This window comes from Drosophila hydei, unplaced genomic scaffold (assembly GCF_003285905.1).
Source record: "Drosophila hydei strain 15085-1641.00,03,60 unplaced genomic scaffold, DhydRS2 tig00000001-arrow-pilon, whole genome shotgun sequence".
NCBI lineage: Eukaryota > Metazoa > Arthropoda > Insecta > Diptera > Drosophilidae > Drosophila > Drosophila hydei.
In genome coordinates this window covers 10,977,889-10,992,022 of record NW_022045643.1, presented here as the reverse complement: position 1 = coordinate 10,992,022, position 14,134 = coordinate 10,977,889, and the positions used below count along the sequence as shown (strand labels likewise).

Genomic DNA, 14,134 nt, shown 5'->3' with positions numbered 1-14,134 from the left:
CTACAGAAAAACAAATTAAAATAATGCTAGAATTTAAGCTAGGCAATATTAGCTCAGCTGTTATCTGGATGATTTATTATACTAATTTGTATTAGACAGCAAATATAGAAAAATACATTTGTTTAAATATTTGTGGATAAATATAATGAATATAGAATAAAATAATTTTCAGAAAGTTTAAAAGCTTGTTAATGCTCTGCATTCTACTTAAAAATTTTTAGTATAATTAAAAAAATTTGGTATTATTAAAAAAAATATATTATTACAAAACAAAAAATTTTATATTCAAAGTAATCGTAGCTTTTTTATCAACAAAACCATGTTGTAATAATAGATACAAATTTAAATTAAATAAAACTAATAAGGCAACACTGGCGGTCAACATTTTTATCAGATGTTCTCCGTATGTCGCGACAAGCTGACTTATTAAAATGGCCTAAAAAACACCAAAGTAGCAAGAAGAAGCAGAACGTGCGCATCTGACGAGTTTGTGATTGGTGTAAATAAAATCGAACAGACTATCCTGGCTTTTACGTTTCTAACAACAAAAAAAAACAAAACAAAAAAAAAAACAAACTGTGCAAGAGATTGTGATAAACTATGATATTGGTGTTTTTATATAGAGTGCAGTGTACGCAATTATACAACTAAGCGACGTATTTTATTAATCGTTTCTGCAACAGTGCAAGAGACAAAGACGATTGCGAGCAAACACTACACATATGCACACATACACACACATTCAAATGAAAATCACAAAATTTTCACCATTTACTCTGGCTATGTATATGATTTCATAGTTGTGCGTCTAAATAAATTACTACATCAATTTTTTTTGGGAGCAGCAGCCACAACAAAAACAACAATAACAATAATATAAACAAAAAAAAGAGAATTGAACAAGTGCGTGCGTCAAAGCAAGGGAATCCTTTGCCACACGGACAAAGAACTTGCAGTAAAAGTGCCCCATACACAGATATTTGTATATATATATATTTATAAATATATATAGAGATATATGTATGTATATATATATATAGACGGAGAAGAAAATCTAATTCTGAGCTGGCCAAACAGCTAAACAAAATTTGCCATTCACACATGTGTTAAGCTTTCACATTCGAAGATTTAGTTTGGAGCTGCTCGTTATACTATTGCGTGGTAGTTCACAGACGACAGCCGCAGCCACAGTCGCAGCTAAACCATGACTATCAAGCCAGTCAGTGCGCCGAGTGGCAAGCGCGTTGTCGATGCGGATGCCACCGAGGCTCACGTCTCAGGACAGGTAGTGGTCGTCGAACAATCGGTTGTCAATCAATCACATCGCAATGTTGTCATCGATGGCCATGGCCAGGTGTGTTTTGTATTCATTCTAATATTAACCCACATTATTTAACATTTTAATTTGTTAATGTTCGTAGAGTCCACAACGACGCGGCGAAGTCTACGACGAGCTGACACGCACACACCGTTGCAGTCCACATAAAAGGTAAGTGTTAAAGTTCAGTCAATCCTATGGGTATATTTCTCGGCTTCTCATGTTCGTCTATGACAGCTTTTGACGTGGCTTATACAAATTTATTGGCGAGGAGAACTACTGTATATGAGATGTTATATTAGATTCCACACAAAGCTCTTGTTTTGAAGCAAAGTTATATATATTTAAGAAAATCATTAAGTTATATTTTATATGGATTCTTTAGCATGAAAACATCTTGCGTAGAAGATAGGTTAGAGCTATTTATATATGAGAAGATGGTATAGTAATATGAATTCTGAATAGTGATTTTGTACATAAGATTAGAAATATAAGAAAAACCGTGTCTTTCAGAGTTTTGTATCCTAAAATCGCTACATTATTTACATATTCTTGAGAATGTTTATTATTTTATTAAGTTTATATTTATTGCATAGATTGCTAAGGAAGAAAGAGCTATATTTATATAACATTATAAAGACGGATATTGTTTATATTTTATATTGATTATATTCTTGTTATTTTTACCAGGTAAATCATGTTCAATCAGATCTGTTCTTTGACATTCATTATCTAATACTTGTCAATTTCTTCTCTATCACAGTTCCCGTTCGAAGCGTCGCGAGCATCATGAAGGTCATGCACATCATCATAAACGGGATCGTTTGGAGCGCGAGAAACTGAATCTTAATCATCCGACTGTGGTTGGTAGTGGTGTTGCGGGCGTCAGCAGCAAATGTAGCAGTCCGCATGCAGTAGTAGCTGCGGGCGTTGCTGCCGGAGCGGGCAACAGCAGCACTCCCACAGCTGTCGGTCGCAAATCGCCGGAGCATCTGGGCTTGGGCTGTGCCAATGTGCCGAAAGTGCAAACTCAAATAACACCGGCCGCTGCGGCAGCGAATATGCTGAAAGCTGTCGAAGAGACTTTCTCTGGCTACAATAGCGGCGACGAGCATCTGCAACCCAAGGAGCGCACTATTTCAGTGGAGGAGTGGAAGCGGCGCGATGAAGAGTTTGCCAAATGTATGGAGAAGCGTGGCTACGAACTAAAGCCCGTAGAGGAAGATGGTGCCTGTCTCTTTCGATCCATATCTCTGCAGATTTACGGCGACGAGGGCATGCACGATGTCATACGGCAGCACACAATGGACTACATAGTAATACATGAATAGCTATATTAATACACTAATTTGCTTATTTATTTTAATGTTTTATCTGCTTTTCTTGTAGCATGAGAATCGCGAGTATTTTGGTCAGTTTGTCACCGAGGACATCAATGGATATATTCAACGCAAACGTGCCCGCGATGCACACGGCAATCACATAGAGATACAGGCCATATCCGAGATCTACAGTCGCACCGTCGAAGTCTTCTGTTATCAGTCGAGTGAGTAATCAAGTCTCGTGTTCTTTTTATCTAAATTATCAGCAGTCAATTTTCAAATGAATTTTCCATAAATTGCGTAGTCGCTTGCGCCCAAGTGAAGTGTACTGATTGTTTTAGGAGGTGTATTTCACAGTGAGCTGTTTTCTTTACTTTTATGATCGATGTACTTTAAATATCGACATGTATAAGCACAAGACAAGTCTGATTTCCGGCTTTGAATGAAGAATATAAGTTATTACTTTTAAGAGTGTTTAAGGCTCTTTATCTGTATTAAATATGTAATATATCAGAAGAGTTTCTAGCAATATCGTCGTATGTATTGAACCGTGTGGCTCTTTTTAATATGAGAATGTATTATTTACCCCCTTCAGATATTGACTCTCAATAAACTTCAAATCATACCCACCATTAATAAGTTTGCATCGTAACTTTCCTATTTACCATAGCACTTGATCTTAGGATCTTTTGGTCCTCTTTTCTAATGCCCTTTACGTTTCTATAAATTTCAGCACCCATTAACATCTTTAACTCAGAGCAATCGCAGGCTGGCTATCCACCGTTGCGTTTGTCCTATCAACGAGGCTCCCACTACAATGCCATACTGGATCCGTACAATGCCACCGTAGGCGTCGGCTTGGGCTTGGCTGGCTACAAGCCCGAGTTTCAGACCAAGGAGGCAGTGCGTTTAAGCGAGCAGCTAGAAATTGAACAGGTGAGTGCCAACTCCGACTATAAATAACAAAATGCAAATAAATAAATATATATATTCTGCATAGACTATGTTTGAGGACAAGCTGAAGACAACAGACTGGGAAGCCACCAACGAGGCCATAGAGGAGCAAATTGCTCGTGAGTCCTACTTGCAATGGTGCCGTGATAATATGCAGCGTTCGCGCAACAACAATACAGCCGCCGGTTCGGCAACATCTTCAACAGTGACTTCAGCCGAGGCCCTAACCGACTCAGATGCCTCGCCTTCAAAGTACTCGAGTGACGGAGGAGGTAGTGGCGGCGGCGGTGGCAGTAGTAACAACAACAGCAACACAGCAGCCCCAATGAGCAGCTCCAGCATTGGCGATGGCCCAGCCACGGTTTACACGCTATCGCCTAAAACACTTGGTCAATATGCACACAAGTTGCCGCCCGAGGTAAATGAACTGGGCGGTTACGAGAGCGATGCGACGGATATGAGCAGCACCAGCTCTGTGGGTCACTGTGGAGGTAATGCCTCGCCCAACACAGCCCCAGCGCAGCGCTCCAATAAACTGTCAAAATCACAGCGTCGCAGCAACAACCTGCGCAGCAGCAAGAAACGTCGTCACGAAGTGCGCGAGCCAGGCAATAGGTATGTGGCAGTTAAATCCTTACCTTGCCCTCGACTGCTCTCACATTGAATAATCATTGCAGCCTGGAAACCCATGTACATGAAACGCCACAACGTAAGAGTCCGAAACGTGAAGCTGTGCCTGCCGTTGCTAGGGAACGTACACCAGAAGCGGAACAGCAACCATGCACCTCCAAGCAGTCATCACAGTCACCACCCAAACGCGTGGAACCCAAATCGCCGCCCAAGCAAAGCTACTCGAGCTTTTACCAAGAGCTCCTGGAGGCTTCTTATGCTAACGACGGTCTGTGCAGAAATTGCATTATTATTTATAGCAGGTACTTACTTTCAATTCCTTACAGGAGTCAATGAGAACGAGATGCTGCAGCGAGCCATCCAAATGTCGACGCGCGATTATATGGATGATCAGAAGCGAAAATATTTGTGTGGCCCATAGGTGAGGGCCTGGCGAAGCGAAAGTGTTCCCTGTCGCTCTTTTGTACAGTGATTAAATTTCTCTTTACGCAACGAAAACGAAACACAACAAATCAACCAAAAATAAACACCCTCCACACACACTCGCCTACACTTACAACAAAAGGAACAAAGTAACATTTTGTAAGACTCGACTTGTATTAAAAATTGATGAGTGAGGAAGTGCCCCAAGGACTGAACATCCTGGACGCCTTGCAGCTATTGGCACATACATACATATACACACACAAACATTCACACACACACACACAAACACACACCCACACAAAAACGCACACACATGCATATGTCTCTTTATATATATATTGAAATGAAAACATGAAACATGAAACATGAAATTGTTCTCGCAGATTTTAATTAGATCAAGCAAGCATATTTTTTTTTATAAAGGCTTGACTGAATGAATCTGCTAATCTCTGCGATGTAGTTATCCCCCGTAAACGCCCCTGGCGCTGACACGACCACCCCGCCCCGCCCCGGCTCTAGCCCATTTCAACGCCAACTTCCTTAATTGCCTACATATTTAATGAACTTAACGTATATTTTGTAATATTTTAATTTAAGCTGTACGCAGGCAAAGATCGATCATATACAGTATATATATACATAAAGAACAGCACGTAAATATGATAAAACATATACATACACAAATCGCATCCAACTACATGAATAATTAATTATAATTACATCATAATTATACTGATTACTTGATTGAATATAATAAATGGTGCATAATAAATATAGTTTACCGAAATTAATTAACAGTAAGAAAGCAAATGTTGACAATTTATTAAAAGATGATCTAGATTAAAGCGAATGACTCAATATAGTTTTTGATCCATATTAATGAAAAAATAATCAAAACAAAACACTTTTACGGTCTGATTACAATTTACTTTATTAGTGAATACAACTGCTGTATGATAAAGTTGGACCTATACATATATATACATAAATTAATAAGAATATTCCAAAAAGTCTATTCGAATTTTATTTCTCCGCCGTTAGAACATCAGCCAGCCGAGGCAAAAGAGACCGAAAAATAGAAACAGCGCCTGCTCATCGTTTAAATTCAGAGCGGATGCGAGAGTCTCAATCGGAAAGCTGCCATAGCCGAGTGATGTTTGAAAGCCAAGTAGGAAGCCGAAATAGAGCGATCCATTTGACGGACTCGGCTCCAACCGCTGTGGCAGAGGGCGCGGCGCCATTTCACCGTTGGCAGCCTGTACCTCACTGTTTCGTCCATACAGCGGTATTACTTTCGTGATGTTCAGCCGTGATCGGCACACGGGACAGCATCTACGCAGGGTGCAAGGAGTCAGCATCCAGAGGTGCAGGCAGGGCCAACAGAACAGATGGCCACACACACAGATCACAGCATTCTTGGCAGTACCCAAACAAATGTTGCAGTCAAATGGGGAGGTATTATCCGTTGCTTTAACCTCTTTTTTGGTTTCCATGAATTTTACGTTGAATTTTGTATAAGTTTTAAAAATTCCGAGAACGTAATAAGATTTGTATTTATATGTTTAAATATAGCTTCCTTCTAATATCCACTTTCGATGTCACCTATGGCTTATACGTACGCCATAAAACGTTTTCGTTTTTCCGAATTTTCTTTCGTCTGACAATTTTTACAGAGGCATCTTGAGATTTATAAGCAGAAATTAATTTATATAAAAGAATTGGCAAATATATGCTTTTATAAATAAATATGAAAACAAAATTCATGTGTATTTACAAATTTTTTAATCGGTGTTATCAAAAGTCGTAGTACATTCACATAGATCTAATTCGTTCTTAGATCTAAATTGCGCTTTGTTTCATTATTAGGAGTACATAAATAGTTTGCTGCATTTGCATGCAACATATTTTTTTAAATATATATTTATGTACATATTTTCACTTTATACAAAAATACATTTCACTAAAATACGCGATTCGCATATAAAATTATAATATCTTTGCACATTTGTCTTAAACTAAGAGCCGATGGAATTTAGCGATCGGCACAACTGGGACCCAAACTTGAGCTTGTTTGAAATTACCTGAATACATAAACTCTCATAAAGATACCCAGTAATTTGAAAAAAATCTTGGAACTTATTGGACACGTGTATAAGTAGATGGCAAAGTATAACGTTAAGGAACATAATCTTCATCAAACTTCACTAATCGTCACATTTAACAGAAGCTTTTATAGTATATTTTATATACCTATATCATTTAAGTTCCATAGGAACAAGTTGGGTATTGTTGTGTAAGATTAAATATATAAATTATGATTTTAATTTAACATAGCAGTACATTTTTAAACCTTTAGTATTGGATAAATTACAGTCTTCGCTTGAATATAAAATATTTAGAATTCGGATTTACAATTTTTACTTATTCAGTTACATAAAATATAATAATTTTTAATAATATAATAACAATTATAGAAATTTAATATTTTTCATTTATGACCAATTGACTGTAATAGTTCTTATTTCGTAAGATAAATCAATCAAGTTTATGGTCCCAGTTTTACAGCACTAAATATAATATTAGGACTAGTTTTGTGTGTCACTTTGTTTGCCTAGGAATAATTGTACAGTGTTGAATAGTGCCTCAGAGAGACAACTATTCAATTTTAGCTATTGCATCTGCTGAATATCGTAAACGATATTCGTATATCCGATTTGTGTGAGTCAATTAAATTGCGTGGACCGAGAGGGTTTTGATTGCTTGAACTTGAATTTCGTATGTGCGGCGTCAATTTGTGTAGATGCCGCACGTTACATCAAATATGTGGCATGGATTTTGAATTTTGATTTAACTGACTTTACAAAAATCATTTGGCTAATTTAACATTTGCTGCTGTTGCTGCTGCTGGCCGGTTGTCTGTTGCTGTTGTTGTTGTTGCTGCTGCTGGCTGACGACTATGTGATGTTGTTGTTGTTGCTGCTGCTGCTGCTGCTGTTGTTGTTGCTGCTGTTGCTGTTGTTGTTGTAGCTGCAATTGTTGCTGATTGGCATGCTGCACGGCTGCAGTTGTAGCAGCTGTTACCACCGGCTGCAACATGCTGGTGCCATTCTCTCGACGCACATGACTGTTCAGCTCAGCCTTGACACGCCGGGCTATGTGAGAGCGGGTGTGCTTGCGCAGATGATCCTTGCGATAGAAGCCTTTGCCGCACTCCTGGCACTGATGCCGCTTCTCACCCGAGTGGATGACAAAGTGCAGGCTCAGTTGCTCCTTGCGCTTAAAGGCTTTGAGGCAGACGGTGCAGATGTACGGCCGTTCGGGATTATGCGATTGCTTGTGCCGTGTCAGATGATCCTTCCGCTTGAGCGAGGCCTGACAGATGTCGCACACATAGCGTCGCTCTAGATTATGCCCCACCAGATGCACCTCGAGCAGCTCCGGCTCCGGATACGCCACATGGCATTCGGGGCACATATAAAGTGGGCTACCGTCCAAGGCTGTGCCCATTCTTATTTCGCCGGGACGCAGCTTTGGCTTGCGCTCTTTGGAGCGCTTTTTGCGCTTCTTCTTCTTGGCGACACTAACAGCGGTCGAACTACTTGCTACCACGTTCTGTGTCTGCAATTGCAGTGTTGCCTGCTGCTGCTGTTGTTGTTGTTGTTGTTGTGGCTGTTGCAGCTGTTGTTGCTGCTGCTGTTGCTGCTGTTGCTGCTGCTGCTGTTGCTGATGCAGCGGCTGCTGCTCCTGCTGAGGTATGCTTATGGTTGTTGTGGTGCCAATGGTGTTGATGCCAATGGCGGCGCCTGGTCCCGTCTGCACCTGCAGCACCTGTTCGTAGCATAGATTTGTTATACAGTCTAGACAAGAGATGACTATAGATAGATACCACATTCTGCTGATTCTCCTTTTTGATGGTCTCTGCGGAGTACTTGAGAAAGTGGTGCAGCGAGAGTGGCAACGTATTGGCTGGAAGATGCGAGAGGTAGTCCGCGACGGTGGTGCCGGGCGTGATCGTTTGCCAAGAGGTATTCTGTAGCACTGTAAATGCAAAGAAAAGGCATTAAAGGCGTTAGGTTGCTCTAGGTACTTTTCTTACCTTGTTGCTGCAATATGGCATTGCATAGATCCTGTGTCAGCTCTTGCGGTGCCACCACTTGTTGCTGTTGCAGCTGCTGTTGTCCAGAGCCGCTCGCTTGCATGGCATCCACTGCACTCGTCGTGGCACTCGCTGTATAGACAGTCGCATACTGCGGCTGCTGCTGCTGTTGTTGTTGTTGTTGTTGCTGTTGCTGCTGCTGTTGTGTGGCAGTGGCCACCAAATGCCCATTGTATTTGTCGCCTTGCAGCGCATCCTCCTGTCCGCTGCGAAATTTGCTGCCGGCGGCTGCGGCGACACTGCTACTCGGTTGACTAAAGTGCGTCATGGATACGCCTGCTGTCACCTGCTGCTGTTGTTGTTGTTGCTGCTGCTGGTGTTGCTGCTGATAACGATTGCCGCTGCCGCTAGGCTCTTGCTGCTGCTGCTGTTGCTGTGGATTGTTGTTGGCCGCAGTCACATCGGCATCGGCAACGGCCACAGCGGCAGTTACCGTCGACACCAACGGCGACGAAGTCGTCGTCGTAAACTGCGGCAGACCCGGAAAAGTGTTGCCAAAGGGTGTGAAATTCATTGTGCGTTCGTTGCGTGGATCGTTTAAGGTTTACGGCGGATTGGAAGCTTAGTTTTACGTCGGATTGTTAGCAACTGCAAGTAAAAGAAATACGAGGGTAGTTTGAAAAGTTTTCCAACTTAATGTTAAGATAAAGTAGGATGGAAAGATATAGAAAAAAAATAAACTGATGTACATTAAGCCATACAAATTAATATATATTACAAAACAATTTTTTATCAAATTGTAAAATACAATATATTATTTTATTAATTATTATTAAATTTAAAAAATTCATGTATGAATTAACTCATTAAAATTATAATAGGCCGCACTTGTTTTCAATACATATAAATGTAGAGACATACATTCCAAATATTTTGCTGACTGGTTTGTGCCAACATTTATCATACAGCAGTATTAAAACATGACATAGAATTTAAGGTTAGGCCGGCTCTGGGTTTTTGAATGGAAAGTGAAATCGCAGCCGCTGTTATTATTTTGACTGCTCAAACGCGCACCCACAAATGCATGCACATACACATACACATACATGCATATATAGACTATATACATATACACATAGATATGCCGGCAGCGTGAGAAGCAACAAAAAGAGCGGCAAACCTGCGCGCAATACGAGCAAAAGCACGAACACTAACTGCAATAGTCTGCACAGTGGGTCGCGGGGTATTTACTACAGGCGATTAAGATTTATGATATATTGAAATGAATATGATTACGAAATATAATATATGTAATATATAATGCATAATTTTTAAAATTAAAGTAAATATTTTGAAATAAATTGGATTAGTATTAAACCATACAAAATAAAATGATTTCCAATCCTGAATTAAATTGAAATAGAGATTTTTGGGGTACATAATTTTCAATTTAAACAATTTTTTTCGTATTTATCTCAATATTTATATTAATATTTTTCACGTATTTACAACATTTCATACCACTGTGCGGCAGTTCGCTTTCAGTATGTCGGCACATTGTGTTTAGGTTAGGGTTGTCCCGTTAGTGTACATGTGCCTGCATTTACGTATGTGTGCGTGTGTGATTTTATAACAATATTTTGCATAAATTGCTCAAAATTCAGCAAAAAGTCAAGAATCCGTTAATCTGTGCTAAACCAACAAAAAAAAAACGTTAGATGAAAAGTGTCAGCTAAAGCATCGCGTAAAAGGCAAGTTTTGGCCATATCGATTTTCACTAAGTACGCAAATTAGTGTCGCGTTTAATTGAGAGAGGAACGCAAACACAGAAATACAACTACACACATACATGTGTACTTAAATATCAGCTCACTTTTGAGCAGCAGTCGTAAGACAATATGCATCGGAGACATCTTTATTATATGTTGTAAAATGGACTTTCACTTCAGACCCGTGTCGTAGTTTTGTTTTATTTATATATATTTTTTTTTTTTCTTGATTTCGGCGAACGCGTGACACAATAAAAATCAAAGGCAGGAAGCAGGCAGCAATAAGGCGCCCGTCGCGTCGCTCACAAAGAAAAGCCGATGCTGACGCTGACGTTAACGTTGACGTTGACGTTGGCGCTGACGACGTCGTAGCAGCCGATCGGCCGGACAGCAATGTGAAAGTGCACCCGATTTGTATTGTAGCTTTACGTTTTTTCGTTCCGTTGTTGCTACGTGTTTGCAGTTCTCTCAAACACTCACACACACACAAACACACTCTTGAAAACACTTAACGAGACGAGCAGACGTGAATTCCCGCGCGACGGCATATATAAAAATACAAAAATAGGAGAAAAAACCGTTTGCATTGTTGCCCTGGCTAGGCCGGGTAAAAAGGAGTGTAGGCGCCCAACTACCGTTGTTATGCGCTGTCGTCGCAGCTACTACGACTGCTGCAGTATGATGGCGCCTCCACGTCATGCAACCCATACAACACCAGCGTCTACGTCTGTGTCGGCTGCCGCATTCACGACAGGGCCACCTAACGGCGTGTGGCACAAGTTTGCTACTGACCGACCCGCTGCCATCTCGCTTATACACTCCAACTTCTCCTGTGCGCTGCTCGTATTCACGTGCATGTGTGTGCGTTGTATTGAACACGAGACAAAAGTACGAGCTTCGTGCCGGCATTGCGATACATGTGTATGCGTGTGTGTCTGTGTGAATGCTAGGAGCATGAGAGAATAGGCCAAGCAGCGCGTGGGAGAGAGTCAGCGAGAGCTAGTTGCTCTCTTAAAGTTATTGTGAAAATTAACGGTTTATTCTTGTATTTGTAAATAGAAATCAATTAAATTAGAAGTTAATATGTTAATATTCAAAAATGTACGTGTTGTTTAGGTAAGTAAATGCAAGTTTTTGCAAATATTTTAATTAGGGTAATAATTATCTAAAACAATCAAGTGAAATTTTTAGTTGAGATTTTTCTTACAAAAAGGATAAAAAATAAATAATTAATTAAAAAAAAATAAAAACAAGTACCAGTTCGAAATAGATTATAGAAAATTCATTATTAGATTAATTACTTGGCAATCATTTCTTATTAGTTAATTAGAGACATGCTTACACGTGTCACACCTTTATTTTTGTAAGTCTCTTTTGTATATAATAAGTTACTAAATTTATTTCTAGACTCTTTTAAGTTTCAGTTATAATCTGATAGTGAATCGCATGACAGAATTAGTCATGCTAATTAGTTATACCCAGCGTTAAGTGAACTATAATAATTTCATATATTGCAAAGTTATCATGCAGTTCTCAGTAACGTCATGTCTGTTTGGTTAATCGTTCTGTTTCCCTCACTTTTCGGCTGTTTCAATCCTGTGCTCAGCTCTCCACAAAATGGTGAATAGTCGGGAGCTCCCTATAGTCTGGCTTAAGTGCTCTTATTGGCTCAACCTGTTCACAGATCCCTATGAAGTTGCGGGCGTGCATTGTGCCGTCAATGAGGAGGTCAGCTGCATGATGGTCCAGTGTGCGGCCGGTCGTTACTGTCCGGCAGAAAATTACTGCTACAATCCAGTTTGCGTCTGTCGCTTCGGCTATCGCAAAGTCCGTGGCACCTGTGTGAAGAAACATCCCAGTCCCAAGCTCAGTGCGGACAAATTGAATTCAGTTTTACTCCAAACGTACTTTGGTTAGCATTAAAACTTTGTTCTTCGTCAAATTGATGCTAAGATAAGGCACACATAGATCATAGATAAAAGATACAATTGATAAACGTAAAAGTGAACGAAGTTTGGACTTCTCAGTTGGAACTTCTTTCTCATCTTGAGCTGTGGCTAAGCCAACTGATTTTCTATATTAACAAATGGGGCCTTACAAACTTGTTGTAATGAAAATTAAAAACAAATTTTACATATATTATATATGTAGATATATGTCACATATGATGTATGCACTCCATCAGCATTGATTGTAAAACACATTTCTTAGTTTTTAGTATTCAGTTTGAGAAAAGTTTATTAGACAAATCGTATATGAAATACTTAATCAAAAAATCTTGAATTTTGATTAATTATTTTTATACTCGCTCACAAAGTGTCCGTCCGTATCGTATAGAGAGCCCATGAATAAAAATATATAATGGACATATTAGCGTACATTAAAATACTGACAAAAGAGCAGCTTACCATTTTATTATTACAAAATTAATTTTATTAATATTTGACCAGGAAAGCTGTATGCTCCACAATTCTGAAATCGTGTGTCTCGACATTTCATAGCTTATTCAGAACAATTCCCCCTTCAAAAAATCGTAAAATCACAAATTCTTAAAAATTTGCAGCTGTATCACCTTCTTCACATATAGATTTATAAATGCGGACTGTGACCGGACCGTGAACGTGTATTCTGCAGTCGGATACGTCCGGTTTAAATATTCTTACTTGTTTTCATTATTGACTTTAAGACAAAAAATTCTGAAGAATTTTTTAATTTTAATAGCAATTTTAGTCAACAATTGGAATTAAAAATAGTTTAAAAAATTTATTTTAATATTTGTTTATTTATTTTGAGTCTTTTTAATTAAATTAACTCTATGAGAGAGTTAGACAGAAACTCAAATTGGGATTCAACTTCTCTTTGGGTTGTTAAAAGCTAAATGATAGAAACTGACAGAACAAGAGAAGAACTCAAAAGATTAAGAGCTTTAAGATAGGCGAAGATAGAGACCAAAAATCTATGATCGAACTTATGATCAATCTGCGATTAAAGCTGAATGCATAAGAAACCAAATTTTAAACAAATCGTCTTTAAAGCTCAAACAGCATATGACGCTTTAATGGGAAACACTTAAGAACTGGGTCACTACCTTGACATATAGCAACGTGCGACCTGCATCGTGCGCCATGCACCGTGCACCGTTAATCAAGCAGCAAAAATGCCTGCAACATGCCCAGCCGCCAATGCGTATGCGAGTGTGTGGGCAGCTGGGCACAGGGAAGCAAATGCTGCAGGATTTGCATGGGGCCATGCACAGGCAAGTCAAGCGCGGCCAAGGAGCAGGAGCAGAAGTGGGAGTAGGTGTAACAGGCATGCCAAGCCTCATCTCGTCTCGCCTCGCCTCGCCTCGCATCGCATCGATGGCAACAACAAAGATGCTGCTGACACTGAAATAACCGCATGCAAGGCCAATCGACGAAACCAGGCCACGCACACGAATCAACGACAAACTCCGTGCCCACAAAGCACAAAGCGAGTCGCTGCACCCAGCAGCACTCAGTCTGCAGCATGCAAAGCGGAGGTAAATGCACTTGGTACATGTCGATGGTGGCAATGGGGGTCGTGTGAGGTTGGGGGTGGCTGCAATCGGCATTCAGTAAGAACCCCAGAGCGCACGACT

General features: G+C 39.9%; 4 protein-coding genes across 4 annotated transcripts; 2 read left to right on the top strand and 2 right to left on the bottom strand.

Annotated features, from left to right (window-relative positions):
* The first annotated feature begins 462 nt into the window (after nucleotides 1-462).
* LOC111592807 (OTU domain-containing protein 5-B) lies at nucleotides 463-4,953 on the top strand. Its single transcript, XM_023305218.2, has 8 exons — nucleotides 463-1,354; nucleotides 1,422-1,489; nucleotides 2,082-2,634; nucleotides 2,708-2,864; nucleotides 3,374-3,576; nucleotides 3,641-4,209; nucleotides 4,272-4,492; nucleotides 4,551-4,953. Exons 1-8 carry the CDS (start codon nucleotides 1,205-1,207, stop codon nucleotides 4,643-4,645), a joined length of 2,016 nt encoding a protein of 671 aa, XP_023160986.2. The 5' UTR covers nucleotides 463-1,204; the 3' UTR covers nucleotides 4,646-4,953.
* Nucleotides 4,954-5,687: 734 nt separating this feature from the next.
* LOC111592809 (E3 ubiquitin-protein ligase RNF185-like) lies at nucleotides 5,688-6,008 on the bottom strand. The gene has a single exon (XM_023305220.2). It carries the CDS (start codon nucleotides 6,006-6,008, stop codon nucleotides 5,688-5,690), a length of 321 nt encoding a protein of 106 aa, XP_023160988.1.
* A 1,171-nt stretch (nucleotides 6,009-7,179) lies between these two features.
* LOC111592796 (alpha-protein kinase 1) lies at nucleotides 7,180-11,226 on the bottom strand. The gene is made up of 5 exons (XM_030224128.1): nucleotides 11,151-11,226; nucleotides 8,747-9,394; nucleotides 8,537-8,688; nucleotides 8,379-8,478; nucleotides 7,180-8,303 (listed from the first exon to the last, which is right to left on the bottom strand). The coding sequence occupies exons 2-5, from the start codon at nucleotides 9,318-9,320 to the stop codon at nucleotides 7,525-7,527; spliced, it is 1,605 nt and encodes a 534-aa protein (XP_030079988.1). The 5' UTR covers nucleotides 9,321-9,394; nucleotides 11,151-11,226; the 3' UTR covers nucleotides 7,180-7,524.
* Nucleotides 11,227-12,049: 823 nt separating this feature from the next.
* On the top strand, nucleotides 12,050-12,602 carry LOC115482823. Its single transcript, XM_030222996.1, has 2 exons — nucleotides 12,050-12,135; nucleotides 12,200-12,602. Exons 1-2 carry the CDS (start codon nucleotides 12,060-12,062, stop codon nucleotides 12,430-12,432), a joined length of 309 nt encoding a protein of 102 aa, XP_030078856.1. The 5' UTR covers nucleotides 12,050-12,059; the 3' UTR covers nucleotides 12,433-12,602.
* The last annotated feature ends 1,532 nt before the right edge of the window (nucleotides 12,603-14,134 follow it).

Bases quoted from the DNA above. Each gene is read 5' to 3' on its own strand.
- LOC111592807 (XM_023305218.2), top strand. From the start codon at position 1,205: ATGACTATCAAGCCAGTCAGTGCGCCGAGTGGCAAGCGCGTTGTCGAT. The intron at 1,355-1,421 runs GTGTGTTTTGTA...TAATGTTCGTAG, and splicing joins TCATCGATGGCCATGGCCAG to AGTCCACAACGACGCGGCGA. The intron at 1,490-2,081 runs GTAAGTGTTAAA...TCTCTATCACAG, and splicing joins CGTTGCAGTCCACATAAAAG to TTCCCGTTCGAAGCGTCGCG.
- LOC111592809 (XM_023305220.2), bottom strand. From the start codon at position 6,008: ATGCTGACTCCTTGCACCCTGCGTAGATGCTGTCCCGTGTGCCGATCA.
- LOC111592796 (XM_030224128.1), bottom strand. From the start codon at position 9,320: ATGAATTTCACACCCTTTGGCAACACTTTTCCGGGTCTGCCGCAGTTT. The intron at 8,689-8,746 runs GTAAGAAAAGTA...TTGCATTTACAG, and splicing joins TGCCATATTGCAGCAACAAG to TGCTACAGAATACCTCTTGG. The intron at 8,304-8,378 runs ATCAGCAACAGC...AACAACAACAAC, and splicing joins GCAGGAGCAGCAGCCGCTGC to AACAACAGCAGCAGCAGGCA.
- LOC115482823 (XM_030222996.1), top strand. From the start codon at position 12,060: ATGTCTGTTTGGTTAATCGTTCTGTTTCCCTCACTTTTCGGCTGTTTC. The intron at 12,136-12,199 runs GTGAATAGTCGG...ACCTGTTCACAG, and splicing joins GCTCAGCTCTCCACAAAATG to ATCCCTATGAAGTTGCGGGC.